Here is a 14,827-nt window from a genome sequence, read left to right on the forward strand (position 1 = left end):
TCATCCATGTTTGTTCTTTATTTTTATTTTTTTTTTAATTTTTTATTCCTTTATTTCTTTTTTTTTTTAAATACTAGGGCAGGAAGAAAATGATTCCATATGAAAATCACAAACCAATAAACTGAGTCCAAGATGTTAAGAAGAAGTCTGGGAGGAGAAAGAAAGGAACACTGACTAAGCACCCACTCTCTTAATTGTTGAGTCACTAAACAGCAGTAACATTCCTTCAGTAAAGAAAGCATGCTTTTCAGTTTATGGCTCTCTTACTTGGAATAATGCAATGTCTCCTCTCGTGGATTATTACTGTTGGATTATTTTCTTTTCCAGGCTGATGAAAACTTGGCAAGGAATGCTGATTCACAAACAGAACTGAGGCCCTTCTCTGAGTTCAGTGTTTGCTTTCATTAACTTTGGTTGCTACTATTTGTATTAATAATGTTAATCATTGAGAGCTGACTATGGCTTGGATGGGGCATTAAAGACCTTTATGTGCATTGCCATGACCACCACCTTAATTCAGCTCTAATCACCTCTAGCAAAATAGACACTGTTGGTTCCTACCCAAAAGCCATCTCAACTCCATTATTAGCAAACACCCTCCTTTCCCCCTGGCAGAACACTGACTAGTTGATTCATCCTATATGAGGATATATTCAGGGATAGGACCCCGACCTGGGCCCCAGAGAGCAAACTGTCTAATTCCCTCGCTGGTGATTAGGTTAAGCAGAGCATAGGACACACTCTGGCCAACAAAATGTGAGCAAAGTCTGTTGAGGAGCTTCTGGAAAAAGTTTTGCTTCTTCTTAAAAATGGAACATTAGAGATGGAAAAAAAAGAGGAGGTCCATTTTTTAAAATCTCTGGATGTGACTATATGAAAAGGTGACTCATGGAGCTGTGGCAACCATTTTGTAATTATGAGGGGATAAGCCTGAAGACAAAAACCGTAACACTGAAAAAGCAGAATGGAATGACGGAAGAATTTGGGTCCTTGATCACATACCTACACAGACATACCAGAACCATAACTATTGCTTTTCATCTCAAATTGCCCCAGGCCTGCTTTCATAGCTCTTAAGGCAAAGTTTCAGTTTTGTTTTGTTTTTTTAAAGTTCACCCACTTTTGCATTAGATAAGAAAGGAACAGCCAAAAGAAAAAAAAAAAAAAACCTCAACTAATCTACAACCTACATACCTTTTCCATTCTTTGAAAAACACCATGCTTTCCTGTCTCTAGGCCTTCAACACTCAAACTTAGAAGTGATGAGTCAAAGCTTGACCCCCCCCAAGTAGGACAAAAGTTTGCTAATTAAATTTAAAAGACAAACAAAAAGAAAATACATATGATGAGTTGATTACTTTAAATATTAAGTTTTGAGCTATTTTTCCTGGGGAGGGTTTAAAACACACAATAATGCTTTTCTGGTGGAGCAAGAGATGTTCTGAAAATTCAGAGACCCCTTGACCCCAGGCTGATTAACTGCCCAGCAACTCTTACGTGTCTGCTCCAAAGGCTGGTGGCCCCCACCCCTGGAGCTACTGGCTGTGGATCTGAGCTGTACTTACTAAGACAGCACACACAAGGGAGTTCGCCCTGACCACTTTTCTGTGTGGGATCTGTGATCTGGGAAACAATCCAGCCTCTGGAAAAAAAAAAATTTAGAAATACCTGTCCCTCCAAGTCCTTGTAGGAAAATTCTGGTCAGGAGGGTCCTCCTCTCGGGTAAACAGAAAGAGCCTTAGTGAACCTTACACCCCCATTTTGTGTCCTTCATTGGAACACACAGGCAGATGTAATACTTCACACCGAATTTCTCTATTTCTGAATCTATTCCTTTAGACCACCCCCTTGGTTAAAAAAATGTGGAAAATAGTGAAAAATCACCATGATCTGCCACCCACATAATACCATTAATATTTTGTGTTATTTCTGTGAAGTTTCCTTCTGAACTTATTTTTGAAAGTGGGGTTTTATGCTTATGACTGCAGAGTCTTTTATGGCTTGTGCATGTTTGTCTTTTTTTTTTTTTGGTCTGTCTTTAAGATCTCAAGAAGGATGGTTCTTCAACATAAGGAATGAGCAAGTGAAGAACCACCTTTCTTATTTTCAAAGGAAGAGCTTTGGAAATTATGTAAGAACAAAGTAGCTCATGCTATTTGAAAAGATTCTAGAAAAAAATCAGCAGGACCATCAGCAAACTCCTAAAAAGTATAAAAATGCAAGGTATTACTAGCTGGCTGTGAACATCATTTTGTGGTAGGAAATCATGCCAAAGTGATTCAAGTATAGTGAACAATGATGAGCTTCTCAGATGAAGAGAAAGTCATAGACGGAATCTAGAGTTTAGCTAAGTCTTTTATTCTGTGTCATGTAATAACTTCCTCAATAAGCTAAAATATTACCAGTAGGGGGGAATGAGGTAGTTTAGAAGGATAATTACCTAAGAGGGGCTCTCAGTGTCTTCCCACCACTCTTAGGTGGTTTGTACAGTGGGAGCACCCCAATACTGGCAGCATTTCCTAAAAGGGGCTGGGCTAAGTACATTTCCAAGGATCCAATATAGAAAATGCCTTACTTAGAAGTAATTTTTAGGGGAGGGGGAGGAGTGGAATAGGGGAAGCAAATGTAAGCCCTTGTCACAGTTAGAGGAGAGGGAGTATTTTTTTTTTTTTTTAATATTTTTATTTATTTATTTGGCTAAGCCTGGAGGATCTTCAGTTGTGGCATGCAAACTCTTAGTTGCAGCATGTGAACTCTTAGTTTTGGCATGTGGGATCTAATTCCCTGACCAGGGATCGAACCTGGGACCCCTGCTTTGGGAGTTCAAGAGTCTTAGCCACTGGACCACCTGGGAAGTCCCAGATGAGAGGGAGTTCTTGAAATAGCTAGTTTTACCTGTCTGAGCATGTGGGCAGCCAAGCTATTTAATGTACTCCCTTCCCTATAATTTCCATTTGTTGAGCAGCTACTACGAGTCAGATGCTTTGCTGGGTGCTGTTCCTCACTCCAAGGGCGACCCCATCTCCAGAGTAATTCCCTAGTGGGTTAGTCTCTTCAGTCACAGCCCCACCACCCCCAGGTCAATCCACAAAGCTCATTGCAAGAGAGAAGAGGCAACTGACACTTTATACTACAGCAGGTAAGCAGAGGCAAGTTCACTTACCTGGCCTGCCAGGTTGAAGTAAGAATGATTGGTCAGATTGACTGGGGTGGTCTGACTGGCCTGTGCTCGATAGTTGACCACAAGCTCGCCGCCATCCAGCGTGTACGTCACCCAGACTTTTAACTCTCCAGGGTAGCCTTCCTCACCGTCTGGACTGACCCGTGAGAACTCGACACCATTTGACAGCACCCGAGGGGTCCAGAGGACCTGGAAGAAAGTGTTTTCAAAGCTATTTAGTCACTCTAGTGCCGAGCTAAATGCCACATTGCAATATTTAAGGACAGCTTAGAACCTTAAAAATAAAACTAGTGAGGATAGCAAAACAGAAGCAGACTCACAGATAGAAAAAACTAGTGTTACCAATGGGGTTTCTGTAAGGATAGAGGATTAAACATACAAACATCTATGTATAAAATAAATAAACTACAAGGATATATTATACAGCATGGGGAATATAGCCAATAGCTTCCCTTGTGGCTCAGCTGGTAAAGAATCCGCCTGCAATGTGGGAGACCTGGGTTTGATCCCTGAATTAGGAAGATCCCCTGGAGAAAGGGAAGGCTCCCTACTCCAGTATTCTGGCCTGGAGAATTCCATGGACTGTATAGTCCATGGGGTCACAAAGAGTTGGACATGACTGAGTGACTTTCACTTTCACTTATAGTAACTTTATTTATTTAGAGAAGAGGTTAATTTTTTTTTGGCTGCACTGGGTCTTCATTGTTGCATGGGCTTTTCTATAGTTGCAGCGAGTAGGGGCTACTCTCTAGTTGCACAGTGTAGGCTTCTCACTGTGGTGGCTTCTCTTGCCGCAGAGCATGGGCTCTAGGCATGCGGGCTTCAGTAGCTGTGGTTCCCAGGCTCTAGAGCACAAGCTCAGTAGCTGTGGCACATGGGCTTAGTAGCTCTGCAGCATGTGGGATATTTCAGCACCAGGGATTGAACCTGGGTCTCCTGCATTGGCAGGCGGATTCTTTACTACTGAACCATCAGGGAAGACCCTATAATAACTTTAAATGGAATATAATCTTTAAAACTTGTGAACCACGATGTTATACACCTGAAATGTGTACATAATCTTCTATGCCTTATCAAGTGCCCATTATGAGCCCAGGGACTTGCTAGAAACGTCACACAATCTTTTCTGTCTCAGGACTGACTTAAAGTGGGTACCATTATCCTCATTTAAAGATGAGAGAGCAGAGGCTCAGAAAGGATAAACTGCTTGTTCCAGGCCACACAGCTAGTAAAACGCTGGAATTGAATCAAGTGATCTAATCCTAGAGCCTGCCTCCTTATCATACACCATCAGAGGATGAGGTAGCCAGAGACCTCCAGTCCCTTTGGGGAGCCCTGGGATCACTAGTAAAGGGAATCTTTGCTGACATGAGACCTTCATTTGTTGGGTGCTCATTAGCCACTGACCTGGTGCTTTACATAAACCATTTGAAAAGGATTGGGCTGAACCAACTAAAATTACCATTTTTGTAGGTCAAAACAGTTGTGCACTGGCAATTTCTTTTTTTTTTTCCCCACTGGCAATTTCATATGGGTACAACTAATATTATTACCCACATTTTACAGATAAACAAACTGAGTACAGTGGTGTTAACTTGGCCTTAATGTGGGAGGTGTTAACTCTACCTCCCACATTCTATAGGATGGAGTAGAACCCTTTCACACTTAATGCAGTTACTTAAAGGGAAAAAAATCTTGTTTAAAGTCATACATGTAATGAGTGACAGAGCTAGGATTCAAACTTAGCCTGAGAGTCTACACTATTCCACAGCCTTACTTTCAGTGAATGTTTTATTCCAATCTTCGTTTTCAACGGCGGAGTTGAGACCAAACACTGTCATTCCAAATAGACTTGGAAGACAGCAACCTGTGTGGGCCATAAGAGTGGCCCATGCGCCCAGGCTCTGCCTACCGACTCCTGACATGGCCTGCATCTCTCACTGACACTACATTTGCCAGGAAGTGGAGCCCGGTAGGAAGGGAGGTCTCTGCCTTCACCTACAGTGAAAGCAGCTGGTATTTGAAACAAATTCAGTGACCTCGGTAAAAAATTAATTTTACACCCTAATTATCTCCTGGAAATGGTGAACTTTTGAGACACTTGAAATATAAAACCCGGTATATGTGTGATTAAAGAAAAAGGTCAATTAAAGTCAGTCCTAAAGGAAATCAGTCCTGAATATTTATTGGAAGGACTGATGCTGAAATTGAAACTCCAATACTTTGGGCACCTGATGTGAAGAACTGACACATTGGAAAAGACTCTAATGCTGGGAAAGATTCAAGGCAGGAGAAGGGGACAACAGAGGATGAGATGTTTGGATGGCATCACAGACTCGATGGACATGAGTTTGAGCAAGCTCCGGGAGTTGGTGATGGACAGGGAAGCCTGGCGTGCTGCAGTCCATTGGGTCGCAAAATGTCAGATACTACTGAGCGACTGAACTGAACTGAACTGAACTGAAAGAAAAAGGAATCCCCCAAATGGGAAATTTTATAAATAAAATATTTGAAATAAAATGGTCTTAACTTGCTACCTTGTTTTTCTCCTTTAGAGAAAGGACATGATGGAAAGATTTTCATGTAAGTCAATATCATCAGATAAAGTGGAAAGTCTTATTCACAGGAGAATTTCCCTGACTCAGTAGTTTCCAAATTTTCCTGAAAACTTCCAAATTTGTTTCTCTAGGCCTACTTACACCATTTCTAATCCTGTCAGGTTATTCAAATTTCATCTTTAAAAAAATGTGTTGGTATAAATAAGAAAACAATTACCCGCAAACCGACAATTATGCAGTAATTGTTGAGATCAAACACAACTGAAAGCAAAGTTCATGTGATACTGCTCATGTTGCTCCATGAAAACCTCATGTCCTAAAATTTCAATGGCTTCATGATTATATTCCGAGTCTTTCCCCACCCTCTGCGGGCTGTTGCACAGCCACTCTCTCAAATATCCACTTATTAAATGACATGCTATATTTTCTTGAAGAACAGTTCAACTCCAACCTCCCTAGCTGCCATTAATACCAGTTCCTGTAGCACACCTCTGGCATCTATACTATGTGGCTCGTTGCCTATAACTGTTATTCTTGTAACTTACTACATGATGCTCACTATACTGGAGTATCAGGAATCCCCATCCTATTATGCTCCCTGGTTCACAGAAGAGGCTCAGTAAACACACGGCAGAGAAGGATATAAATACTCACTATCTTTCTGTGTTTGTTCCTACACGGAGTACCCTGTAAGTAACACCTCTGTGGCAGCAGGAAGAAGCTGGAACAAGGTGCTGAGGCTCCTCTGAAGACTCCTGGCCAAACAGAGCTGAACCTAACTTCCTCTGGTTGGGGTTTGCCCATGGACCTGGCGTATTCCAGAGACCCTCTGCCCTAATACTGCCAGGACAGAAGCCATCCTCTGCCTTCAGCCATCTCTGGCATGAGGAGTTTCATCATGGAGGAAAGGGGAAGTAATGGGGCTGTCTGGCTCTAAGCCACAGACAGGATGCTGATAGAACAGGGCAAACAGAGTGACCAACTTCCTTCGGCAGGATACGTGGCGATTAGGAGGTAGAAAAGAAGAAATTGTGATTCTTAACATGCCATAAATGTTCCTGTCTTCTCTGGCTTTTCTCTAGGAAATAATCTGGGTGGTACAATTTAAAGGAAAGCTAACTACCAAAATTACCTCTCTAAAATTAGACTAGTAAGACAATCGCTGAGGTTAACCTGCAGACTCCCACACAGCTAGGAAAGAACAGGAAGCCAGGCATTCCCACCTCAGGGAGAAGCTGTCTGATCAGTTTATTTTCCTAACCTGGTTTTCCAGGGGTTCACTTACAGGATGGAAGTTAACGTGGAAAGGGGGAACTGGAGAGAATCTGACGTCATTTTGAGGTGTGAGCCCCTTCACTGGAAGGGTAGCCTGGATGGGGCAGCACGATACCTGCCTGTCGGGGTCGGGGGGAAGAGCTCATAGACCAATACTAGCGGGGTGTTGGGTTGGGGGTACGCAGGTGGCTGTGGCAGACACCAGCAATTGTAGTATATATAGGAATGAGGGCTTTGGGTCAGGCAGCCCAACTTAGGAGTTGTGTGGCCTTTCAGGGCCTCAGATTTCTCATCTGGTGATAATATGGGGTTCTAATAAGGGTGGGAGGTAATATATGCAAATGCTTTGTGCAGGAAGTGGTACATATTGTCTTTAATCCACTTTTCTGTTCTGCCTAAAGTCAACTCTCTGATCCCAAAACTGTGAGACAGGCGTTCATTCCCTGTCTTTCCTAAGTCAAAGGTTGTCATCCTTTCACTCAGGGGCTCCCCTGCCTACTATAGTCAGATGGGCTAGAGAAAGGTGGGTCCTGGAACACAGCCAGCAATCTCCTTCATGAGAGCAGCCTCTTTCCTGGATCACCTTACCATGCATTGACTCTAGGGCCTAGGGCTGCGCCTTGCAAAGGCATGCTTGAAGGGACTTAGTGAGGTGTGCCAGGTGAGGACACTGTGCAATGACTTCAACTCACCTTGTCAAACCCTTTGACTCCTCCATGCAGGCTGTTGGGCCCGTTGTTAATGGCTAGTTTATACTCCTTCCCATCCAACGTGAACGTTCCTTTGGCAATTCGGTTGGCCACCCTGCCAACCACAGCTCCAAAGTAGGGCTGCTTTTGGAGGTACCCTGCAAGGATATGGGATGACAGCGATTTTAAAACCTTCAAGCCAAAGATGAGGCTCACACTGCTGCCCACCACTTCCTTCTAAGGGCAGCTGTAAGTATTAACAACATGGGCATACCACATGTGCATGGAAGCAGGGAAAATTGGTGTTCTTTACACACCACCCTTCCCCTTTCCAAAAGTAATTCATATTCTTTACAAACATTTTAAAAAACTAAAGCACAAAGAAGAAACTTAAATCATCCTGATCTTATCACTAGAGAGAACCACTGACTGTTAATATTGGGTTTTTTTTGGCTGCACTGGGTCTTTGTTGCTGCACATGAGCTACTCTCTGGTTGCTGTGCACAAGCTTCTCATGGCAGTGGCCTCCCTTGCTGAGGAGCATGGGTGCTGGGCTCTAGGGCATGCAGGCTTCAGCAGCTGTGGTGCTCTGATTTAGTTGTCCCACAGCATGTGGAACCTTCCCAGATGAAGAACTCAACCTATGTCCCCTTCACTGGCAGGCAGATTCTTAACCACTGGACCACCAGAAAGTGCACCATTTATATTCTTATGTATATCTATATTGTTTATTTCTTTTGCTTGTTGTTTTGGCCACGTAACATGGCTTGCAGGATCCCAGCTCCCTGGTGGTGGTGGTGGTGGTGGTGGTTTAGTCACTAAGTTGTGTCCGACTCTTGAGACCCCATGAACTGTAGCCTGCCAAGCTCCTCTGTCCATGGGATTCTCCAGGCAAGAATACTGGAGTGGGTTGCCATTTCCTTCTCCAGGGGATTTTTCCCAACCAAGGAACTGAACTCGGGTCTCTTGCATTGCAGGCAGATTCTTTACCAACTGAGCTACAAGGGAAGCCCCACCAGTTCCTTGACCTAGGATCAACTGAGTGCCTCCTGCAGTGGAAACTCACAGTCCTAACCACTGGAATGCCAGGGCATTCCCTCCTATGTAGATCTGCGTATTCCCTTTAATATTTGAGTATACATGTGCATATGCTTTTCAAATGGGTTTCTTTCACTTAGAAACATGCATTTAAGGTTGCTCCATATATTTTTGTGGACTGATTTTTTCTAGCACAGCATAATATTCTGTTGTCTGGATGTACCACAGTTTACTTATCCATTCACCTATTGAAGGGCATCTTGGTTGCTTCCAAGTTTGGGCAATTATGGATAAAACTACTACAAATATTCATATGGAGGTTTTTGTATGGAGATATATTTTTAACTCCCTTGAGTAAAATACCAAGGAATGTGACTGCTGGATCATATGATAAGAGTATGTTTAATCTTGCAAGAAACTGCCAACTATCTCCCAAAGTAGCTATACCATTTTGTATTCCCAGCAACGAATGAGAGTTCCTGTTGCTCCATGTGCTTGCCAGCATCTGGTGCTGTCACTGTTCTGGACTTTGGCCATTCTAATAGGTCTCAACGTTGTTTAAATTTCCCTTTCCCTGATGACATATAACGTGGAACAAATTTCATTTGCTTTCCAGGATCTCGAAAATGTGAAAAGCAGGACTTCTGTTCAAAAATCATTTAGCTACATCTCCTTTTGACTCCTACCTTGATTCATTCAACTGGTGTACACCAAGCCCCTACTCGTTGCCAGCCACATGCTTGGCATTGGAGACAGGGATAAATTCAACAGTAAGCTGCATCATGGACTTGCAAGAATTCTCTCAGAAGGGACCACTTTCTGGCAACAATTAATAAGCCCACCAGTAAGAAGCACTGTTCAACCCTTGGTTTAGATGAAAAGTTTTTAAGGATTAAATGGTAAGGATAGCAGAAATGACTGCTCCTAACTGTCTCTGAGAAACTCTTCAGAACAAATGGATTTTATATTATTTTCTTATGTTACTAAGTTGTTTTTTTTTTTTTCCCAGCTGCATTGTGTCTTCGTTGTGGCATGGCAGCTTTTTGTTGGAGCACACAGGCTTTCTCTAGTTGCGGCACAAGAGCCTCTCCTTGAGGTGCTCGGGCTTAGTTGCCCCGTGGCATGTGGGATCTTAGCTCCCTGACCACGTATGGAACCGGAGTCTCATGCATTGGAAGGTGGATTCTTAACCACTGGACCACCACGTAAGTCCTTATTACTAAGCTTTTAAATAAATCAAAATGACAGAAAGTGACAGTCCCCCAAAGTCTGAATAGGGCTAAGAAGATTGTTTTTGAAATGCAGAAAATACTATTTTCCATGAAAAAGGGTAGTTTCTAGGTCAAGCCAAGAATGCTGGTTTAATCTAGTCAGTAACTTATGTAGTTTGGCCCCAGGAAAACAGCAGGGAGGGAACACAGCTGCACCCATCAACGGAAAATTGGATTAAAGATTTACTGAGCGTGGCCCCGCCCATCAGAACAAGACCCAGTTTCCTCAGTCAGTCTCTCCCATCAGGAAGCTTCCATAAGCCTCTTATCCTTCTCCATCAGAGGGCTGCTGCTGCTAAGTCACTTCAGTCGTGTTCGACTCTGTGCGACCCCATAGACGGCAGCCCACCAGGCTCCCCCATCAGAGGGCAGACAGACTGAAAACCACAGTCACAGAAAACTAACCAATCTAATGACATGGACCACAGCCTTGTCTAACTCGATGAAACTATAAGCCATGCCACATAGGGTCCCCCAAGATGGATCGGTCATAGTGGAGAGTTCTGACAAAATGTGGTTCACTGGAGAAGGGAATGGCAAACCACTTCAGTATTCTTGCTTTGAGAACCCCATGAACAGTATGAAAAGGCAAAAACATAGAACAGTGAAAGATGAACTCCCCAGATCAGTAGGTGCCCAACATGCCACTGGAGATCAGTGGAGAAATAACTCCAGAAAGAATGAAGACATGGAGCCAAAGCAAAACCAACACCCAGTTGTGGATGTGACTGGTGATGGAAGCAAGGTCCGATGCTGTAAAGAGCAATATTGCATAGGAACCTGGAATGTTAGGTCCATGAATCAAGGCAAATTGGAAGTGGTCAAACACCTTCTTCAAACAATACAAGAGAAGACTCTACACATGGACATCACCAGATGGCCAACACCGAAATCAGATTGATTATATTCTTTGCACCCAAAATGGAGAAGCTCTATACAATCAGCAAAAACAGACCCGGAGCTGACTGTGTTCAGATCATGAACTGCTTATTGCCAAATTCAGACTTACATTGAAGAAAGTAGGGAAAACCACTAGACCATTCAGGTATGACCTAAATCAAATCCCTTATGATTATACAGTGGAAGTGAGAAATAGATTTAAGGAATTAGATCTGTTAAGAGTGCCTGATGAACTATGGACGGAGGTTTGTGACACTGCACAGGAGTAGGGACCAAGATCGTCCCCAAGAAAAAGAAATGCAAAAAAGCAAAATAGCTGTCTGAGGAGGCCTTACAAATAGCTGCAAAAAGAAGAGATGCCAAAAGCAAAGGAGAAAAGCAAAGATATACGCATTTGAAAGCAAAGTTCCAAAGAATACCATGGAGAGATAAGAAAGCCTTCCTCAGTGATCAGTGCAAAGAAATAGGGGGAAACAAAAGAATGGGAAAGACTAGAGATCTCTTCAAGAAAATGAGAGATACCAAGGGAATATTTCATGCAAAGATGGGATCAATAAAGGACAGAATGGTATGAACCTAACAGAAGCAGAAGATATTAAGAAGAGGTTGCAAGAATACACAGAACTGTACAAAAGAGATCTTCATGGCCCAGATAATTATGATGATGTGATCACTTACCTAGAGCCAGACATCCTGGAATGTCAAATCAAGTGGGCCTTAGAAAGCATCACTATGAAAAAAGTTAGTGGAGGTGATGGAATTCCAGTTGAGCTCTTTCAAATCCCAAAAGATGATGCTGGGAAAGTGCTGCACTCAGTATGCCAGCAAATTTGGAAAACTCAGCAGTGGCCACAGGACTGGAAAAGTTCAGTTTTCATTCCAATCCCAAAGAAAGGCAATGCCAAAGAATGTTCAAACTACTGCACAATTGCACTCATCTCACATGCTAGCAAAGTAATGCTCAAAATTCTCCAGGCCAGGCTTCAACAATATGTGAACCGTGAACTTCCAGATGTTCAAGCTGGTTTTAGAAAAGGCAGAGGAACCAGAGATCAAATTGCCAACATCTGCTGGATCATTGAAAAAGCAAGAGAGTTCCAGAAAAACATCTATTTTGCTTTAGTGACTATGCCAAAGCCTTTGACTGTGTGGATCACAATAAACTGTGGAAAATTCTTCAAGAGATGGGAATATCAGACCACCTGACCTGCCTCTTGAGAAACGTGTATACAGGTCAGGAAGCAACAGTTAGAACTGGACATGGAACAACAGACTGGTTCCAAATAGGAAAAGGAGTACGTCAAGGCTGTATATTGTCACCCTGCTTATTTAACTTATATGCAGAGAACATCATGAGAAATGCTGGGCTGGATGAAGAACAAGCTGGAATCAAGATTGCCAGGAGAAATATCAATAATCTCAGATATGCAGATGACACCACTCTTATGGCAGAAAGTGAAGAACTAAAGAGCCTGTTGATGAAAGTGAAAGAGGAGAGTGAAAAAGTTGGCTTAAAGCTCAACATTCAGAAAATTAAGATCATGGCATTCGGTCCCATCATTTCATGGCAAATAGATGAAGAAACTGTTGAAACAGTGGCAGACTTTATTTTTGGGAGCTCCAAAATCACTGCAGATGGTGACTGCAGCCATGACATTAAAAGATGCTTACTCCTTGGAAGAAAAGTTATGACCAACCTAGACGGCATATTAAGAGGCAGAGACATTACTTTCCCAACAAAGGTCCATCTAGTCAAGGCTATGGTTTTTCCAGTAATCATGAATTGATGTGAGAGTTGGACTATAAAGAAAGCTGAGCATTGATGAATTGACGCTTTTGAACTGTGGTGTTAGAGAAGACTCTTGAGAGTCCCTTGGACTGCAAGGACATCCAACCAGTCCATCCTAAAGGAAATCAGTCCTGAGTGTTCATTGGAAGGACTGATGTTGAAGCTGAAACTCCAATACTTGGCCACCTGATGCACAGAGCTGACTCATTTGAAAAGACCCTGATGCTGGGAAAGTTTGAGGGCAAGAGGAGAAGGCGACAATAGAGGATGAGATGGTTTGATGCCATTACCAATTCAATGCGCATGAGTTTGAGTAAATTCCAGGAGTTGGTGATGGACAGGGAGGCCTGGCATGCCGCAGTCCATGGGGTTGCAAAGAGTTGGACACAACTGAACGACTGAACTGAACTGATGTAGGGTAAAGGGTAGAGAAAACATTTGTCCCTTTTATCTGGGCAAGGGATTGGCCAGAATACATTAATAAACGGGGTACGGTTTTCTGCATTCCTCAAACATCCCAGGGATTCTAGCTATGACATCAACCTCAGACAGCCCAAACCTTAACAAGAGTGCCCTAAAAGTCTCAAATAAAATTGCTCAGGATTCTCAGACAAACCCTCCACACCCTGAATGACTTTCTTTTGGCCTTCTGAGGAAAATCAACACTAGTTTAATTGACAAGCACTTTAAACATCCCAAATCTTTTATATGTTTTACAGTCGCTGTTGGTTGTCCCAAATGAATCTCCATGCCATTTTGTGCAGTGTTAACAAAGTGAAATAGGACGTTCGAGGAGTGTGAGGAAGATATTTGGGGGCAAAGGAAGTAAAGACAATTAAAATTATTAATTGTTCAATACAGTCAGACAAAATCACAGCCAATAGCACATTTAATCATTATCTATTTGTTTCGGGTGAGGAAATAGTTCTAGAGAGGTTAAATAACTTGCCCAAGGTCACAGAGCTATAAGGGACAAAGCAGAGATTTTAAACTAGGGATCCTTAATGCTTCTAAAAGGACACTCTCGTGCATCTGTAATATGAAACTGCAGGCTCTAAACTGGTCCCTTTTCCTCCCACCACCTCTTATAAACTCAGGTTTTCTAAAAGCACTAAGTTGATTTTTTTTCTAATCTTTTCATAATGCCTCTCATGGCAGTAATAGCTGGGTGTTGGTGGCAACTGGGGTGAAGATGAAAGGAAAGAAATCGTGTTGATTATCTGGGTAGATTATTTATACCTGTAGCTCATATGCAAATATTCTCACCAAGGTTTTGAAAGAAGTCATAATGACTGCAAGCGGGACACGCAGATGAAAAAACATTAAAAAATATTTTGAAGGGACTTTCCTGGTGGCCCAGTGGTAAAGAATCAGCCTTCTAATCCAGGGGACATAGGTTTGATCCCTGGTCAGGGAACTAAGGTCCCGTATGCCTAGGGGCAACTGAGCCTGCACGGCACAACTAGAAAAGCCTGCACACTACAGCCTAGACCCAGCAAGTCAAAAAAGAAGAAAAAACATTTTCAATACAAAAAATGGCAGAAGAAAAACCTCACAGGAGGCATTACTGATTTTTCTAGCATATAACTAGAAGATCATATTATTTACCTCTTTAAAATTCTACAGAACAAAGATCTCATTTCCTAGGGAGTATGTGAACTGTTCTGACCTCCATTCATGGCCATCATCCACATAGTTTATATAATCTATCTGGGAAATCAGAGAGTTCACATCTAACCTGGCAATTACAAAAGGGCCATGTCTCATGGAATTATCCATGCTTTGCTCTTCCCTGTGGCTCAAAACATTTTGGGGACATAGTAATGTGATGATAAACCCTGATTCGGTCACATCTTATTGCTTTAAATTATTTGCCTCAGTTTGTTTATATAATACTTACTCAGACATTCGAAGACTATACAGTGAAAATCCAGCCTTCTTCCTATCCCTGTACCACAGCTACCCAGAGTTCCTTCTGAAATACAACCTCTGTCGCCAATTTCTTAGCATGGGTTTTAATACCTAGAATTGATCAAAATACTAATATACTGCCATTCACACTATTATGATTGAGACAATTATGCTTCCCATAATGACATATACAAAGTTCAACCCTGAAGATGGCT

At 42.4% G+C, this 14,827-nt stretch overlaps 1 protein-coding gene across 1 annotated transcript in view; it reads right to left on the reverse strand.

The window, feature by feature from the left end:
• GALM (galactose mutarotase (aldose 1-epimerase)) overlaps nt 1-14,827 on the reverse strand; it is a 56,389-nt gene that overhangs the window by 35,927 nt on the left and 5,635 nt on the right. The window contains exons 2-3 of the mRNA XM_010855584.1: nt 7,707-7,861; nt 3,164-3,370 (exon numbers count right to left, since the gene is read on the reverse strand). Coding sequence (XP_010853886.1) covers nt 3,164-3,370; nt 7,707-7,861 — 362 coding nt within the window. The remainder of the gene's footprint in view (nt 1-3,163; nt 3,371-7,706; nt 7,862-14,827) is intronic.

This window comes from Bison bison, unplaced genomic scaffold, assembly GCF_000754665.1.
Source record: "Bison bison bison isolate TAMUID 2011002044 unplaced genomic scaffold, Bison_UMD1.0 scf7180017864366, whole genome shotgun sequence".
Classification (NCBI taxonomy): Eukaryota; Metazoa; Chordata; class Mammalia; order Artiodactyla; family Bovidae; genus Bison; species Bison bison.